Here is a 19,349-nt window from a genome sequence, read left to right on the forward strand (position 1 = left end):
GCTGAAGGCTTTATTATAACTGGAAGAAGCTACTTCATTTGTGGGTTGACCAATATAATGATGTGGAGATGCCAGCGTTGGACTGGGGTAAACACAGTAAGAAGTCTGACAACACCAGGCTTAAGTCCAACCGATTTATTTGATAGTAAACTCACAATCTTTCAAGGTTCCCCTCTTCATCAGGTGAATGGAGAGTTCTTAAGAATGGACTTAAACCTGGTCTTGTTAGACTTCTTACTGTGTTGACTAATATAAACCACGGAGGAGTCATAGACATGGTTATGCTAACACCATTTTAGCCACATACATTAATTAGAGTAGATTATGCTTTGCGCATAATAGGCAGATGGAGTTTAACCTTGATAAGTGTGAGGTGATTCATTTTGGTAGGACAAACTTGAATGTGGTCAACGACAGGGTTCTGAGGAATGTGGAGAAACAGAGATCTTGGGGTTCATATCCACAGATTTCTGAAGGTTGCCACTCAAGTGGAAGGCTTATAGTGTGTTAGCGTTTATTGAGGTAGCGATGCCGGCGTTGGACTGGGGTAAACACAGTAAGAAGTCTCACAAAGTTGTGAAACTTATTAGTGTTTATTAACGGAAGTTTGAGTTTAAGAGCCGTGGGGTTATGCTGCAACTATACCAGACGCTGGTGAGACCAAATTTGGAATATTGTGTTCAGTTCTGGTCACCTCACTATAAGGAGGATGTGGAAGCATTGAGAGAGTGCAGAAGAGATTTACCAGGATGCTGCCTGGTTTGGAGGGTAGGTCTTATAAGGAAAGGTCGGGGGAGCTGGGGCTTTTCTCTTTAGAGCAGAGGAGGACAAGAGGCAACTTAATAGAGGTTTATAAGATGATGAGGGGGAATAGATTGAGTGGATGTGCAGAGACTATTTCCTCGGGATATAGCTGTTACTCGGGGATATAACTATAAGGTTCATGGTAGAAGATATAGGAGGGATGTCTGAGATAGATTCTTCACTCAGAGAGTGGTTGGGGTGTGGAATGGACTGCCTGCTGCGATAGTAGGGTCGGATACTTTCGGAACTTTCAAGCAGTTATTGGATAGGCACATGGAGCACTTAATGCCCTAATGTTTAATTGGTGGCATAGTGGTTAGCACTACTGCTTCACAGTGCCAAGGACCCAGGTTAAATTCTGGCCTCGGGTCACTGTCTGTGCAGAGTTTGCACATTCTCCTCGTGTCTGCATGGGTTTCTTCTGGGGTGCTCTGGTTTCCTCCCATACTTGAAAGATGGACAGGTTGGTTCATTGGTCATGCTAAATTGACCTGTGTGTCAGGGGGATTAGCAGGGTGGATGTGTGTGGTTATGGGAATAGGGCCTGATTGGGATTGTGGTCGGTACAGACTTGATGGGCCGAATGCCCTCCATCTGTACTGTAAGGATTTTACGGTCCAATCAAACAAGACCCTTTGTGACCTACTGAACATACAACATGTTGACAGGTACATGGTTAAAAAAACAGAACCAGAGACGTTGAAGCAGAAGTTGAAAAGCTGAAAATTAAAGAAGCAGCAGCCTGACCCAACTGAAAGCATCTGAAGTGATCCTCTTAAGAAACAAGAGGGGGGAAATCGCTTGAAAAAAGTTTCGTTGTAGAATTGGAAGCAGACAGATTGAAGAAAAGAAACCTCAGTGTGGCACTGAGGTCCACAAGATCACTACAAGAATGCCGGAGTCAGAAGATCCAGAAGGGTTGAGCAAAAAAATTCAGTTGTGAGCTAGGGCTATCTTGGGTTTTATAAAAATCTTAATGTGGCAAAAAGTCCAAGCAGGCCATTTCTGAAAGTGCCACCAACGGCCAACCCAGGTTCAGAATCAGCTACCATATGGCAGCTGAGCTCCATAAAATCCTTTGATACGGCAGGTAAAGTCCAGAATAGTTGGCTAAGTAAATCACTGCACAAAACTAAAGACAATGAGGTTAGGACTGCTGTCACCACAGAGCCCATTGGAGTACAACAAGTGTGAGAAGATTCTTCAAAAAACAATTGCTATGGTGCGATCTTTCAAACCTGCGCAGCATTTGAAGCCGAACTCACCTGAACTTTAAAGCAGCCATGTACAACAAATTAACATTACCAGACCAGGATGAACTGATGCAAGAGTCAAACACAAAATTGAGGACTTTGGCAGAAAAGATATTGAAGATACATAATAATAAAAGCAAATTACTGAAGGTGCTGGAATCTAAACCAAAAACAAATGCAGGAAAATCTCAGCAGGTCTGGCAGCATCTGTATAGACAGAAAAGAGCTGATGTTTTAGTTCAGATGAGCCTTTGTAAAAGCTTCATCTTGCATTGGCATTCATCCCATGAACGCGTGGTCACTCCTCATTTCCACTGGGGACTGCATCTTGAGACTAGCAGTGACATATCTGTTAGCTTTCATTTTCCAAATGAAAAGGTGGTGGTTAGACCCAGTAGATACAAACCTACATTGACAGAAATCAAAAGTCCAATCATGCTAACAGATCATACAAAGGGTCATCTGAACTCAAAATGTCAGCTCTTTTAACTCATCTTTAAATACGTCTAATGATCCAGCCTCCATCATCCTCTGGGACAGAGAATTCCAGAGATTCACCACTCTCTGCGAAAAGAAATTTCCACACACCTCAGTTTTAAATGACCAGCACTTTATCTTGTAGTTATGTCCCTTGTTTGAGACTCTCCCACTCTGAAAACATCCCACCATCTACCCTGTCAAGCCCCCTCAGGATTTTACATGTTTGAATAAGGTCACCTCTCACTCTTTTAAACTCCAAGGAAAACAGACTCAGATTATTTAGTCTCTCGAGATAGGACAAACCCCTCATCTCAATAATTAGCCCACTAATCTTCTTTGGACTCCAATGTTACTATATCCTTTGTAAAGTAAGGGGACCAAAACTCTACACAGTATTCCAGATGAGGCATCACAAACACCCTGTACAATAGCAACAAAACCTCCCTATTTTTAAACTCTAACCTCTTTGCAATAAAGGTCAAAATGCCATTTGCCTTCTTAACTACTTGTTAGAGTTGGTCTAACTGTTGATGATAATTATTGCGAGACAAGAAATAAACAAATCCTCAGATAAATTTGATTAAGTTTTAAAATCAATTGATACATATTTTAATCTAAACTGATATCACTTTCTATCAACATACCCCAAGTCTGTTTCCTTTGCAAATACTGTTGTAAAGTATTTGTCAAGGACCTCATCCACTTCCGACTCCATGCATTAATTATCTTTGTCCATGAGTGGATCTATTCATTGCCTCATCACTCCTTAGTTCCTTATGTACATATAAAATGCCTGGGATTTTTTAAAATCCTGTCTCCCGAGGACATTTCATTGCCCATTCAAGGTGTCAATATGGCCACGTCAGATATTCTCTATATTTCATCTCTTCGTCTCTCCAAGTGCAGCTACAATAACCCCTGCAAAAGGTTTTCTTGCACGTTATGATTTCTGGTATGCTCCAAGATGCCATTCCTACTCGAAAGACCACCCCCCCCGCCCAAGATGCCATTCCTGGTTCCTGCCTATTCTTTATCCGCATGCTGCTCCTTGATGACATTTTTTCTCAATTTGGATTTGTTCAGATGGATCAGTAGTTGTGTCATAAATGATCATAGTATCCTTAAGGCATTGCTGAGACCAGCTCAAAAATAAAATGTTGAAGTCAGACATTCTGTTATTCACTTATTTCCTTATAGTAAATTTGTCTCGTCAAAATTTGAAAACCCAAATACTGCAACTTAATCAGTTTTTATTTTGTGATCACAACCTAGGATCTACATCAGTATCAATATTCCAAAAGGTCCTTGCACTGCAAGAAACTTAAATGACTACTGGTTTCCAAGTATACACAAACTCCAACTGCAAATAATTTGAACATTTATTTTTTCATTATACTGTACAACTACATATTACAGGAAGATAAAGTAGAAATTACATTTAGAAGGCAATCTCAGTTTGTCAGATCTGAGATACATTAGCAGCCAAGAGTATAGGAAAATGCTCCAAGTCTGGTAATAATTATACTTGATCACTTACATGTATGTTTACAAAAGACTAATATGTTCCATTTTGCCTAAAAAGCTAACCTAAAATTAGAGCTCATAAACAGAGACTGTTGGGGAATGCTATAAGATATTCACAGGCAAAGGCATTTTTTAATCTTGGTTGTTAGATAAAGCATCTTAACAGAAATTTTCTGCTTCTTTGAGCATGGAATATCCTCACATCAGAAACATGAGCACACATTAGAACTCTACATCAGCACTGAAAATTAAAAAGTAACAAAAATGGGAAATCATCTCAGGTTCACAGTAATTAGAATACTAAATGTTGAATAGTTATAAAGGTAAATATGTGTAAGCTTAGGAAGCAAATATATACTCAATATTCCCAATTTATAATGTGATAATAATACAAATTACTTATTTCTATAGACAAGGGCATAGTCCAATAAAAAGGCGGGCAGAATTACTCAAGTTTGTGTAAAAGGAGTATAAGATATTGAGAAACCCAGAGGAGTTACTGTGTTTAGAAGTAAAAGTGATCATATGTAAACAGAAACAGACTGCAGCCTTAAGGTCCTGAGTCACTTCCATCAGATCAAATGCATCTAAAGGTAGTTCTACTGTGTATAGCAGTTTAACATCACAATAAAACCTAAAGGAACTCACGGCTAAATGCTGCAAATTGTACCACTAATCTTAATTGACAGAAACTAATCACTTGTGTAGCACCTTTAAAATAGTAAAACATCCTGAGGTCCTTCATCAGAGCATTATCAAACACGGTTTGGCATCACTTACCGATTAGGGAAAATAGAGCTTTTCTTTGCTCATTGGTTAGGTGTATAATTAAAAGGTGCCATGGGAATATTGCAGTAGTGAATGAAAACTAGAGTATCCACAATGGAGTTTCAGTTGAATTGTAATATAGTCAGTGTGAAAATTAAGTCAAGCAATTGCACCTCACTTGCTTAAATACAACTTGGGCACCTTGCACCTAAATTACATACACTCGTGCCATTGAAAGTTGCACCACCTTTATATTAATGCAAAATATGTAACATTACTTGCTCATTAACAAAATGACAGGATATAAAACACTATCGTAAAATATAACATTAATGTATACAGTGTAATACCTGCACACACTACGACTATACAAAACTAGTAATCTTATGATCACAAGTTTTTAAAGGGCATAGTGTTATGAAAGACAAATTGGAGAGAAACTCAGATTATATTTTTAAACTGCCAAAAAAAAAGGTTGTGGTTGTTCTTGGGGATTAAATAAAAAGCAATACAAGTTAGGTAACTTGCAACATTGTAGTTATTTAGTTTATTGTTTTTAATTATTGAAGTTGCATTAACTGATCTTGATTAATCTGTGGTTGGAATTCTGGTGACATTATCCTACTTCTCAAAGTTCATTAGTCAGGTTGTAAGAAATTTTACAGAACATCACGATCACAAAAATGCTAATTCATTTCGCAAAACAATCTTGAAATCTAGCTCACTAAAAACCTGAAAAATGTACATTCCCCACTTATTTAAAAATAGAAAATACAGTCTTCCCTCCTGAGCAGGAATTAGGCACAGTGTTGCTTTTAGCATCTGCTCTCTGTCACTGATAAGTGCAAGACATAAACTGGTGTATTAAAACAGGCCACATAGCATGGCTAAGTTCTGGGTAAGAAGTGGCTCAGTAGTGATGAGATTACATTATCTCAGAGTACTGAACTTTCCACTTTTTTTTTCTGAAAAATATAACTTGCTGCCTCCGAACATCTGACTGTGATACTCCAAATGTTAATTTATAAAACCAGATAGAATCCAAAACAAAATATCCAAATACTTTATTTATAAAGTGTGAATCCCAAAAACTGGTATGTTTACAACACATAGTTCATTAACATATCACAATTAAAGACAAAACCCAATCTTTGCCAGAGCTAAATAAACACATTATACACAACATTCAATTAAACAGAATGGGAAGGAGGATGTTTTGAATATTTAGATTTGATTATGCCAGCAAGAATCCTCTCCAAAGTTGATACCTATGCCTCTAACTCCTGTTTTGGCTGGGATATTGCACTGGTGGGGTACCACCTGTAACAAACTGATGCATTCAAATAATCCTTGGAATGTAGGTGAATTGCCATTAATTTGGGACAAACTTGTAAGAAGCTAAAAGATATTATCTTCTTTCAAACATATTGACTAAATTCTCTGATGTCTTATGCCCCGCCACCACTACCAGCGTGAATGGAGAATTTGGCGCTCAGCCAAATCCTCCATTCACTGCAGTGGAACTGGAGAATCCCAGCTGAGGGCAAAATCAGAGAATTCTGACTATTATCTACTTTGATTGTAAAGCAAGGTTTTCATACAATACCATCACCAGTCAAAACTATGAAGCTGAAATGAAGGATGCATGGTTCCATTTTTGCTTACAAATTTAGTCAATTATGTCTTTTCACCATTGTTTTTAAAACTGCAAATTTCACTATTTGTTGTGAATCAGCTTCCCAGTCAGCATGCAATATTTTTTTGATAATTTAAATCTCATTTTGTCTTTAGTGTTCACATTATCATCTTTATAAAGTTAAAAGCTCCTTTGCATCCACCACCTCGTGCTGGATTTTCAAACAATGTTATAACAGAACTGCCATTAACAGCTAATTACTGGAAACTTAAAAGCAGTTGCAAAAATATACAAGTATTTCCTCTTCGAGCTCCCCTGATAGCTCAGGTGAATGCAACCAAGTGGAATGACCAGAAAAATGACCCATCAATGCTGAGTCAGATTATCTTAGCAAGGCCAACAGATGTCAAGACTGTATCTGGTTACAGTGCCACAAATTAGGAGGGGAAAATCCACATTAGATCTGTTTCTAACTGCTATTCTTGCTACAACTACATGCTTGTGGATACTGGGTGAAGGCAGAATGAAGGACAATTGTGGTCAGAAGGCCTTCTGCGATGTCTCTTCTCATGGTTGAATACAGTAAAAAGTCTGACAAGTCTGATTAGTAATCCCTAAACTGTCTGCGCTTTATATGCTCTGCCTGAGGCCAGAACTCTCCATTCACCTGACGAAGAGGGAAACCTCGAAAGCTTGAGTATTATCAAATAAATCGGTTGGACTAAAACCTGGTGTTGTCAGACTTTTTACTGTGTTTACGCCAGTCCAACGCCGACATACCCACATCATGGTTGAATAGCCAGTCAATACTCACTGTCATGTGGAAAATGGCTACTTTCCTAAGATACCATTAAGTGGTGCCCAAGTAACTGTACTGCAACAAAGAATAATGCCTTCAGGAGAGGAAGTTTGCTGAGAAATATAAAAACCAACTCCTTTTCATTTATTTCCCCTCTAACACAATGCAAATTATAAAATAATTCTGTACAATGTTGGATTTTATTTCAGAACTGTAAATTTATCTGCATATATGACTGCAACATGATTCTAAACCTAGGCATAACAAAATATTCACTACTGGCATCTTGGAAAAATACCAAGTAAAACCCAAATGCATATTAAAATCTGTAAACCTATATGCAAGCAAAAATATACTGAAACCCGAGATACCTTCCAGCTCATAAGCCATATCCTTCATCAACAATTTCATAGCGTGAAACAAATTCACATACTTCTGTATTGAGAATAATTAGAGATTAGAAATCATTTTTTTTCCCCCAAATTATCTAAATTCTTGTGGACCATTTATAAAAAAACTACCATTTGCACTGTGTAAAAGCATCAGAACAGGGGCATCCGTTATGGGATGGGATTAGTAAAGGCCTAAATATATACAATTTAAACAATGCATCTGGTCCTTTTCTACATTAGGCCCGCATGCAAGAGGATGGTTCAGATGAATCAATAAAAATGTTTATGTTCAAGGGAATGATACCAAAAAATTATACACTTCAATGTATGTTCTGGAGTTAGCCATAAATTTCAAAATGTTTATTATCCTATGCATTATAGATTGTTAAAAGCTTCTGCCACAGGCCAGGCATATGTGAAACATATGGGTCAATAATTTTTAAATGCAAAGGAGGGCTGTAGAAGTCACTTTGCAAATTATGTAATTCTAACTGTGATCATATTAAGTGATGATAGATAGCACTGTATGAAGTGTTAGCAAAACAAAGGCAATTTGTTCAAGACCTAAACTATCAAGTGGCAGCGATTGACCTGGACTGAAACATTGTCCAATGCTTGTACTTTCTACCAGCACTCTGTACTCCTTACCATTTCACTGCAGGAAGCCATTTCCTTGTCCCCCTTGTTACTTACTCAATTTAATGTAATTGTCCAAAGGGAACTGAATCTACTATTCTGAATGCAGTGTTCTTTCTAGCATATAAGGATCAGTAGTTCAGATTCAGAATGGCTATTTCCCCCAGTTATGTGTTGGTTGATTGTTAATTCCAATTTTGTTTTTAGCCTATATTCATAAACAGGAGTTCGGATAATCCTTGTCAATAAAACAGTCAATTCTAATGCTCTCATTACTGCCTTCGCTGAAATCAGCCAACTTACCACATGTCTAGTATAAAAATAGGGAACAAATTTTACCAAATAAACTATTCTGGTCAGAGTCACAATTTTGGAATTAACTAAAATATTGTTAACACATCTTGGACCATTTTTTTCCCGTAAATAGTTTTATTCTTCGAAGAATACTGGGAATACCAGCTCACTGAACGGAGTGAAAGAACAGGGTCTTGTGCTGACAACTCAATCTGAGGCTTGCTGTTGTGGGGAGGCATGAAGCAGAGGTCAAATATCTTTTGATATTAACCAATGAAAATACAAAACTGACCTCTGCCTCTTTGTAGCCAGAGATTAGGCGTGGGGCCACAAGAAATCTTCCAGTTTCCTTTTTATCTTTGGTATCTTCCACTACAGATCAATATGTTCTTAATTCCATGGCACATAATCAGCAAACTGCAACACAAGACTGCACTAACTACAGTTCTATTTCTAAACATTATTAAAACCATAATGGAGACAGCAGACACAGAAAATGCATGGATGCTGTTTTAATGGATTTTGAAAAAGGTGATATCATATCAGAGGCTTACAGTAAATTTAATGGCACATGGAAGATTGTGGCTTATGGATAGAGCTAGTTAGAGAAGAGAAGGCAAATATCAGACGCTGTAAGACCTTGCAAGCGATATACCACATTGTTTGCATATTGTCTGTAATTGAGGGAAAAATGTACTGATGATACTGATCGTAGTAGTCTGAGAGACTGCAGAGGACATAAATGGTTAGCAAAATGGTCAGGTGTGAGCTTAAGTTATTTAATGCATAAAAATACAAGAATGAGAAAGGAAATGTAAATTAAATTAAAATTTTAAATGGAGTACAGAAACAAGATCATGGTGTGAAAATACACAACAAATTAACAATATCCTAACCCACAGCTGTAGTATTGTGTACAGCCTTACAGAACTATAGTAGAGGAAGAATATAAAACAATGGAAAAAGGTGAAACAATGATGAACCAAAATACTATCAGAGTATATAAAGTTAAATGAGAACCCCAAGATAGTTGCAAAGTGGAGGTGAAGTTATAGGTGTTCAGGATTAAGGACATTAAATCATTGTTTTTTTTCCCTATTGACCTAAGCTTAAGGGGGCACAAATTTAAACTAATCATAAAAATCACTTAAATTGTTTTTATTATTTCCTCCCACAGAGCTTGATCATATATAGAATGCTCGTGACAAACCAAATTTGAGACAGTGCCAATCAATTGTTCTAAAATGTAATTTGATAGCTTCTGGAATATTCAAATGATTGAATGAGCAGGAGAGTGGGAAATGACACAGATTTGATGGACCAAATGACTGTAACTGTGCTATAACTTTTACCAAAATTAAAACAGGCAAGGAACGTGAGTAAGTTTCCTTGTGCCATTCATTTAAGTCCTCTATTAAAATAGAACATTCAGAAAGTCAAATGTAATCCTTAAATATAATTAGATTTTACCCATAAAACTAAATACAAATAGAAGCAGCAAATAATCCTTAAATTATATGATCAGATTTTATCCATAAAATTAAAAGACAAAAGCGAATCTGAATAGAAGAAGCAAAGCAACGATGCAGTGTAAAGAATACAATTTAAAGGTTCATTAACTGTGATCACATTGTGTTGAGTATATCAGTGCTGTTGTCTGTTTGAGGTTTCTATCAACATTTAATTAGGTAGTACTGGTCATTTCACAGCAGGGGACCACAGAAGATTTAAGGTACTGATATCGGATTGTTTTCATATTTTCAAAAAGAGTCTATTCATTGCCAGAAACAGTTGAGTCACAGTCAAATAATCATTCTTAGTGACTTTTCCACTACAAATCATCTGGACAAAGATAAGCTCCCCCCACCCCCAGACATGACGCAATACTGCTTATATCCATGGTCACTGCTTTACGGAGCTTAAATGAGTCAGATGCTTGTGTTTTTATCACATACAATTTTGGAATTTTTAACTGCTTTGGGCTCCGATTCTATGGCTTGGTCCATAAAAAATCTCAATACAGAACTTTGTGCTCAGAGCATAGAAATAAAATAGCCACCTTACTTTTTTTTTAAAGAGATTGCAAAGGAAAGGTTGTCTTTTGACAATGCATGGGATTTTCTTCATCTATTTTTAACGAAGCAGCTGCAGTTTAAGTAGGTTTGACCTTAGTTATTGTAATTTTGGATGAAAAACAGATATAGAACATCTGTACATACATGAAAATGAAAATCCTCTACCTTGTAAACTTGTCTTCAATTTGATTTAAAACATTGTTTGTCAAAACCCATATTTACTAGTAAACCCTGTCAATTTATAAGCCCTGATTGAATATTCATAGGTTCGTTCTTGTTACTGAGCTCAAGCATGATTCTTTCAATTACTTGTCTACATATGTATGATGCTTTGTATTTGGCCGTTGATATTTCAAAGATTGAGAGTACCATTAGTCTATACATTCACCAAGACCCCATGAGATTACATAAAACTTGGTAGCAATTTTCTTTATCAATTCCTGAACTTAAAGAACATATTTTGACAGTTTTCTGCAATTGATTAAGTGCCTCCAGAGCATTTAGACTCCTCAATGAGATTTACATCTGCACATAAATGGAGTATTTTGCTGACTGACGCTGCATCATGCTTTGCTTGGATCAGAGGTGTTCTTAGGTTCATAACCGTATAGAAACGTTGCAATTATCACCAGAATGGTCCCAAAGAAGAAGACACTAAAACAAAGAAACAGAGATTAAGCTTCCCCCAACAAAAGCTTTGAATGCAGATACAACGCATCTTATATGCGGCTTTAACGAAAAAAATTTGAATACATCAATTTAGAATTTCATTATGAATCCTCGGGGTTGAAGCAGCTTATGTTTGGCTACCTATTATATTGATGTACTTTATTTGGTTCACCATATTTAATAATATTAGGAACATGAGAAACTCAACTTTTGTTGTTTTAAATCCGACCTAACCAACTGTCCACTCTATCCATCAATCCCTTTCCTAGTCAGAAAAATAGTTAACTGCTTCTTGAGATTAGGTCTTAATTTCAGTAACTAACACATGGGGTTAATGTTCATTGTGCAGGACATCATCATGCCCAAAATATCAAAATGTGGGATTTAATTGGGTGATACAAAATTGGGTCCTTTAAGACTTGATTATCTGTAAAGACTCACATTCCAATCATTAATTTGTAAATTAAGTTTGTCTCTTTATATGGTCTGTTTGTGAACAGAACTCCCACCTACCTGATGAAGGGGCAGCGCTCTGAAAGCTACTGGCTTGTGCTACCAAATAAACCTGTTGGACTTTAACCTGGTGTTGTGAGACTTCTTACTGTATCCATTAGTGACCATAACACACAATTTTACCTTTATGATGTGTATTGCATCACCAAAAATTTAATCTGGTACCTTGGGTTGGATCTTTCCAAGTTATATCAGTTCTATAGGCAGAATCAGTTCAAAAGATTGGTTAGGAGAAAGTTTACTAGACTAATGCCTGGAATGGACAGGTTGTCTTATGAGGAAAGGCAAGATAGACTATGTCTGTATCCACAGGGATTCAGAGGAGTGATCTGTCATGATTCTTCCGAATGGTGGCAGATCAGACTTGAAGGGCCGAGTGAACTACTCCCCTTCTTAATTGTACGCAAGGAAGTAAATAGTCTACATCAACTTAGCTTTTTTTAAAAACTTTGAGCGATTTTAAAATCAGATCATTCACAGATGGAGGGACTGTACAAATCCATACATTTTGTTGAGAAATCTATTTTGAGCTTCATTAATAAAATTGCACAAGGTTACCAGCTTTCAATACATCAAGGATACTTTTTAGTGGAGAGAGAAAAACAGCAATCACGTTTCTATTACATTGCCTGATAGTGTTGGTTTGTGCATGATTTTATGTTTGTGATTATGGGAATGAATTTTAGCAGAAACTTGAAGTCTCATCCAAGAGCAAAGTGGGAAATCCAGCCTGATTTAATGTTTCTTTACTGCAGTTGAGGGCTGGGTTGTCTCGTTTGTAAATTTATTCACTACAACTCTTAAGGTTTCTTTTTGGTCATTGCACTGCAAAACTGTTTTAAGTTCCATGTACATTTCTTTTTGTTTGTTCCTTGCTCTTATACTAATTATTTTTATATATCTACCAACTATTCAAAAGATCAAAATACAATTACTTTAAAATGCAAATTGTGCTTATGCTAATTTTTCAAAGTGTGCAACCATATTTCTGAATCTATTTCTGAAATAAATGTACTTAGTCCTGTTCTGTTTCAGTAAACCTCTGATCTAAATCATCTCCCCATAGCATCCCACATTCTCCTTGACCAAAAGACACTGTAATCCAGTTATGTGAATAAAAATTATAAATGAAAGGATTCCACACTGATTTTCTAGGAAAATTTCTGGTCAGAGTCAACATATTTAATTTAGGAAAATACAGTATTTTTAAGAAGTTAGATATACCTGAACACTGTCTTTTGGTACCTGGATCACAATCAATTACATTAACTTTGGATAAAAAGTTGCCTCCCCAAAAGTAAACAAATTATGTTTGGAAAAGGTTCTAAGCACTGAAAGCCAGAAGCTTTCACATCTGTCTTTATGATTGGAGGCAATCTGATATCTGCTCCTATCTCACCCAGCTGTATTAGACATAAATCCACAGGATAAAAATGTCTTCAGAACACACAAAATAGTAACTTTTACAACTAGAATTTGGTGACAAAACATAAAACATTTTCACTAATATAACAACACAATTGGATAATGGACTTAATATTAAATAACACGTTTGGGATAATAGCCAATTTCAAAATGCCCGTCTTTGATAAGTGTGGAGTTTTGTTTCTAAAACGTAACACAGTGTAGGAAACATGTGTTATCAGAAACTCTAACAATCAGAATTACTGATGTTTCCTTAATACAAATTGTCTCTTTACCAACAGGAAGTAATTGTGAAGTTATCCAGTACCTGTAACTGTATAATGCATTCTTTTATTCTTTACCTTTTGTTATATTATCGTTAATACTGAATGGTCTTTACGAAATAAAGAATTTCAAACATTTAATGCAAAACATAATATTCAACCTTAATTTGGTGTTTGACACATTGTTTAAAGTAAAAATAGAACAAAGTTAAAGGACGAAAACAGCACAAGTAATCAAGTAAACAAATCCTCTCATGCTCAGTACCTGGTGGGCACAAAGTCTTGTAACCAAAAATAAGAGATCAATGTTGAAAGAATAATAGATAATGATGTAGCAAATCCTTTCAAGATATTATCTGCATATTTGATGACTGCTGCTATTACTAGACCACCGAGAGCCTGGTCAAAGAAAAGCAACAAAAAATTATAAAAGAAATATTTGCATATTTCAGAGTTATAGTAATCACGTTCAACAATAAAACTTCATAACAAAAGATTAAAATAGCTTAATGCAGTCTGACATCACTACCAAAGTCAACCAAAAAGAAAACACAAAAGCACCCTGGTTTAGGGGCAGGGATTTCAGAATTATGTCAGCAAATTACTTTTCTTCCAATTTAAAAATTTACAAATTAGCTTGTCAGAAATCATCTATAATTTGAGATCCAGAACAACTTGACATCAGAGAACATTGGCTCAGGTTGTAGCAGTACCCTTGCGGCATTTTCCAGGGTTGGACTGGAGTTCAAAATGTTGCTACCACTGAAATGGAGCCAACATGGCTAACTATTGTCTGCCTTCTGAAGTAGCCTAGCATGTCATTCATTTAACTGTATTACTCCCTTTACAGAGGAATGGGGAATTGGTAATAAATGTTGCCTTTGCCAACAACAACCACATCCCAAGATTATACTTGAGATCATGTTCACCATTCATAATTCAAGTGAATTAACTTACCCAAAGTCTCCTCACCAATCTATTCTTTTTTAATTTTGACATAAGATGGTGGAGAAGTCATCAATAAAGCAGTAAAGGATGTTTCCTGAGGATCTTCTGCAGCTGTGTTCTGGGGCTAATATAATTTGCCTCCAGCAATCACTGATTCTCCTTACTACTGGGTATGACTACTGGGTATGATTGGGGGAACGGAAAATTGTGCGGAGGGTGTGGAGAGTCTGCAGAAGGATCTAGATAGGCTGGGCAAATGGGCCAGGAACTGGCAAATGGAATTTAATGTTGGCAAGTGTGAGGTGGTCCACTTTGGTAGGAAGAATGGTAGGAAGGACTATTACTTACGAGGCGAAAAACTGCAGCAGGCGACGGTGCAGAGGGACCTCGGGGTCCTTGTGCATGAGTCGCAAAAACCCAGCTTGCAGGTGCAGCAGGTGGTCAGGAAGGCTAATGGGATGCTGGCCTTCATAGCGAGGGGGATTGAATATAAAAGTAGGGAGGTCTTGCTGCAGCTGTATAGGGCATTGGTGAGGCCGCAGCTGGAGTACTGTGTGCAGTTTTGGGCGCCGCACCTGCGCAAGGATATTTTGGCCCTGGAGGGAGTGCAGAGGAGGTTTACTAGGCTGATACCGGAGTTGAGGGGATTGAGCTATGAGGAGAGGCTGAATAAACTAGGCTTGTACTCGTTAGAGTTTAGAAGAATGAGGGGAGATCTCATTGAGACGTATAAGATGATGAATGGGATGGATAGGATAGAGGTGGAGAGACTCTTCCCGCTCAAAAAAGACAGTAGGACTAGGGGGCACAGCCTCAAGATAAAGGGGAGGCGGTTTAGAACGGAGTTGAGGAGGAACTTCTTCACTCAAAGGGTGGTGAATCTCTGGAATTCTCTGCCCGTTGAAGTGGTGGAGGCTGCCTCGCTAAATATTTTTAAGAAGCGGGTTGATGGGTTCTTGATAAGAGAGGGGATTAAGGGTTATGGGGAGAGGGCGGGAAAGTGGAACTGAGCCACGACAGATCAGCCATGATCTTATTGAATGGCGGGGCAGGCTCGAAGGGCTAGATGGCCTACTCCTGCTCCTATTTCTTATGTTCTTATGACTCTAGCCAGTAGAAAGCATTCTTGATCCCCCTTGAGTTCAGTTCTACTAGTGCTTCCTGGTGCCCCACTTGGGGGTCTTTTGAGATCAAGAGCAGTCATTCTCACAACCATAACATCTGGAGCCAAGTGGTTCTGCTAGAACTCAAACTGAGCATTGATGAGCAGTACAGTGTCTAGTGAACACCTCTGGACGCTCATGGCACAGTGCAATATTCCAGCACATCAAGGCAAGATTGAAGGAGCCCTGGCTATTTGACATTGGATGTTTATTTGTTCCTGGATGTGTGTCAATGACAAGATCCGAATTTGACACTCATCCCTAATTGCTCGAGAAGGTGGCAGTAAAGTACTTTCTTGAACCATTGCATAGGTACTAGTAAAACAGGTATCTATTTGGAGGGGAGTTCTTCACCATAATGGGGGTGGCACGGTAGCACACTGGTTAGCACTGTTGCTTCACAGCTCCAGGGTCCTGGGTTCGGTTCTCGACTCGGGTCACTGTCTGTGTGGAGTTTGCACATTCTCCTCGTGTCTGTGTGGGTTTCCTCTGGGTACTCTGGTTTCCTCCCACAGTCCAAAGATGTGCGGGTTAGGTTGATTGGCCACACTAAGGAATTGCCCCTTAGTGTCCAGGGTAGCGGAGGTTAGAGGGATTAGTGGGTACGATATATAAAGATATGGGGATAGGGCCTGGGTGGGATTGTGTTCGGTGCAGACTTGATGGGCTGAAGGGCCTGTTTCTGCACTGTAGGGCTCTATGATCTATAATAAAGTATGGTGCTGTATTAGGAGGCTGCATTAAGTAAGTGGATTGGGGCCTTTGAATTGTTGGTGATGTTTGATTAGAGACATCCTGGAGATTGGACAGTGGGGATCTCAGGACTGGGAACCATGGTGATTTAAGTGAATGGATAGAAGCCATTAGAATATCTGCACAGTAAAAGTTTCACCTTAGTGCAGAAGAGAAATATCGATACTCCCTATCTCGTTCGTAGATGGAGCACTGATTCAGTAGATATATATGTAGTTTGGGTAAATGGACACCTCACCTGTTTTTATACTAATCTGGTGGGCAATGCAGTTTCTGCTCAAAGTGCACATTCATCCTGGCCACCAACGTGGGGCCTTAATGGGCCACATAACACCTGAACACACACACATACACACACAGTATAAATGGACAGCTTCTACAGAAAGCTGCTGTAAGACACATGGACAAAAAGCCTCTTTGTGCTGCAAAATTCTGTAATTCTAAAAATTAGAACAGTTGAATATTATTTGTTGCATTACCATTTCAGCAGGGATGCTGCATCTTTCACTGTCACAAGAAGTTGTGAATGAGCAATGTGATCAGATCACATAACATTAAAAATAATTTAATCAGATAAAATTTCAGGACAAAGAGAATGAAGAGGTGCAAATTAACTATCAACCTCAACATATTTTAATTAATTAAAAAAATTAGTTTAATAAAGTTATCTTAAGATAGAGAATACAAAAACTGATTCAATAGACAAAATGATTCCCTCTTAAGTTTTTAAACTCTCCTCTGTGCTATTTTCCCTTAACTGTCTCACGATTCATCCCATTACAGACAGCACAATAGCACAGTGGTTAGCACTGCTGCTTCACAGCTTCAGGGACCTGGATTCGATTCCCGGCTTGGGTCACTGTCTGTGTAGAGTTTGCACATTCTCCTCGTGTCCGTGTGTGTTTCCTCCGGGTGCTCCGGTTTCCTCCCACAGTCCAAAGATGTGTGGATTAGGTTGATTGGCCATGTTAAAATTGCCCCTTAGTGTCCTGAGATGCATAGGTTAGGAGGATTAGCGGGTAGGTATGGGGGTAGAGCCTGAGTGGGATTGTGCTTGATGCAGACTCGATGGGCCAAATGGCCTCTGTCTGCACTGTAGGGTTTCTATGATTCTATGATTATCTATATTCAAAAATAAAGAGTGCTGCATTATTTCACAGCTTATTTTTCAGTTCCTAATCAGCAATTCATAACTTGTTCCCTTTTAGTTCCTTAAAGAGATTATTCTATTTCAGTGTTAAAAGAAGATGGAAACAAAAATATTTATGATTTCCGTTTGTCTGATTGGAACAAAAAAAGGAGAGAGTTACAAGATAATACAGTTATTTGTAAATAAATCCAAAGCAATCTTTGGAAGAAACCTTAATTTGGTGCTAGTCCCTGGACATTTTTCTTCCTTCATATCTACTATACCTGTGCTCCCATCTACCATGTCCTCTTCTGCACTGGGGCTAAACTCTTACTATGCAAATATTCTAATGGCTTCCATTCATTCACTTTAATGGAAGAAAAACTGTGCGCAGCTCGTCTAATTTTGCAACAAGCTTGATACTACCATGTGTTGCAGCAAAGAAAAGTCTCCCTTTAGATTTCAATATTTACATTTGTAAGATTATATGTATAAGATTAAATTCAGACCTGTAGAATGACAACAATCCAAGTGAATTTATTGTATCCCTGGAAGAATCCATTTTCTCCTACTCGCTGCCCATCATATACATATACACCCATCAGTCCAAAAATGCTTCCAAATAAACCTACAGAAGACAGAATAAGTTTTTCAACATATGGTATTCCTGCAGACATCTAATATTTGAATTGAATTACATATAATTCAATGATATAAATGAAAGGTTAATCTTTCTTGATTTTCCTGAATAATTTACATCAATTCAGTGACAATCATGATCATTCTTATGTCTTGAGTATGAATGGAACACTTGAAATGTCTTACACAGCTGAATGGTTGCATTAAATCGTATTCAAAAGATCAAAATAATATGTAGGAAACAGCTGGATTTGTAAAACCTTTAAAACAAATGTTTAAAGGGACTAATATCTTGGCGGGAAGACTGGCTAAGGCTACCGGGGGGACTTTAAACTAGAAAGGATGGGGGGAGGGAATTGTGAGGGGGAAACTGGGACGGAGGAGGTTAGCTCCCAGGTAGGGGAGGACCGCATGCAGTATGGGGGGGGGGGGGAGGTTAGACAGGGGGTAGAGAAGGGAAATGCCCAGACTGAGGGGGTGAAGTGTGTATGTTTTAATGCAAGGAGTGTAGTGAATAAGGTAGATGAGCTTAGGGCGTGGATTGCTGCTTGGGATTGTGATGTGGTGGCCATTACGGAGACTTGGATGTCTCAGGGACAGGACTGGGTACTTCAGGTGCCAGGTTTCAGATGCTTCAGGAAGGACAGGGAGGATGGCAGAAGAGGTGGTAGAGTGGCACTGTTGATCAGGGACAGTGTCATGGCTGCAGAGAAAGAGGATGCCGTGGAGGGACTATCTTCAGAGTCTCTGTGGGTGGAAGTTACGAACAGCAAAGGGTCAAAAACTTTGCTGGGTGTATTCTATAGGCCACCCAATAGTGACAGGGAAGTTGAAGTGCAGATAGGGAAACAGATTCTGGAGAAATGTATTAATAACAGAGTTGTCGTGATGGGAGACTTCAATTTCCCAAACATCGACTGGAATATCCCTAGGGTAAGGGGTTTGGATGGGGAGGAGTTTGTTAGGTGTGTTCAGGAAGGTTTCCTGACACAGTATGTGGATGAGCCTACGAGGGGAGAGGCTGTACTTGACCTGGTACTGGCGAATGAACCAGGGCAGGTGATGGATCTCTCGGTAGGGGAGCATCTTGGGAATGGTGGCCATAATTCTATCTCCTTCACAATTGTATTGGAACGAGATAGGATCAGGCAGGCTAGGAAGGTGTTTGTCTGGAGTAAGGGGAGAT

The 19,349-nt window shown here is 38.3% G+C and overlaps 1 protein-coding gene across 3 annotated transcripts in view; it reads right to left on the reverse strand.

Annotated features, from left to right (window-relative positions):
* Window positions 1–3,898: 3,898 nt before the first annotated feature.
* The window catches only part of LOC145347877 (UDP-N-acetylglucosamine transporter-like), a 50,341-nt gene continuing 34,890 nt past the window's right edge, over window positions 3,899–19,349 (reverse strand). For all 3 annotated transcript variants that reach the window (XM_080195817.1, XM_080195818.1, XM_080195819.1), the window contains 4 exons: window positions 18,034–18,152; window positions 13,797–13,930; window positions 7,250–11,315; window positions 3,899–7,031 (listed from right to left, as the gene is read on the reverse strand). In XM_080195817.1, coding sequence (XP_080051943.1) covers window positions 11,225–11,315; window positions 13,797–13,930; window positions 18,034–18,152 — 344 coding nt within the window. In that variant the 3' untranslated portion in view covers window positions 3,899–7,031; window positions 7,250–11,224. The remainder of the gene's footprint in view (window positions 7,032–7,249; window positions 11,316–13,796; window positions 13,931–18,033; window positions 18,153–19,349) is intronic.

The sequence above is a fragment of the Carcharhinus amblyrhynchos genome, chromosome 9 (assembly GCF_965287045.1).
Source record: "Carcharhinus amblyrhynchos chromosome 9, sCarAmb.v2.hapA, whole genome shotgun sequence".
In the NCBI taxonomy this organism is placed as follows: Eukaryota; Metazoa; Chordata; class Chondrichthyes; order Carcharhiniformes; family Carcharhinidae; genus Carcharhinus; species Carcharhinus amblyrhynchos.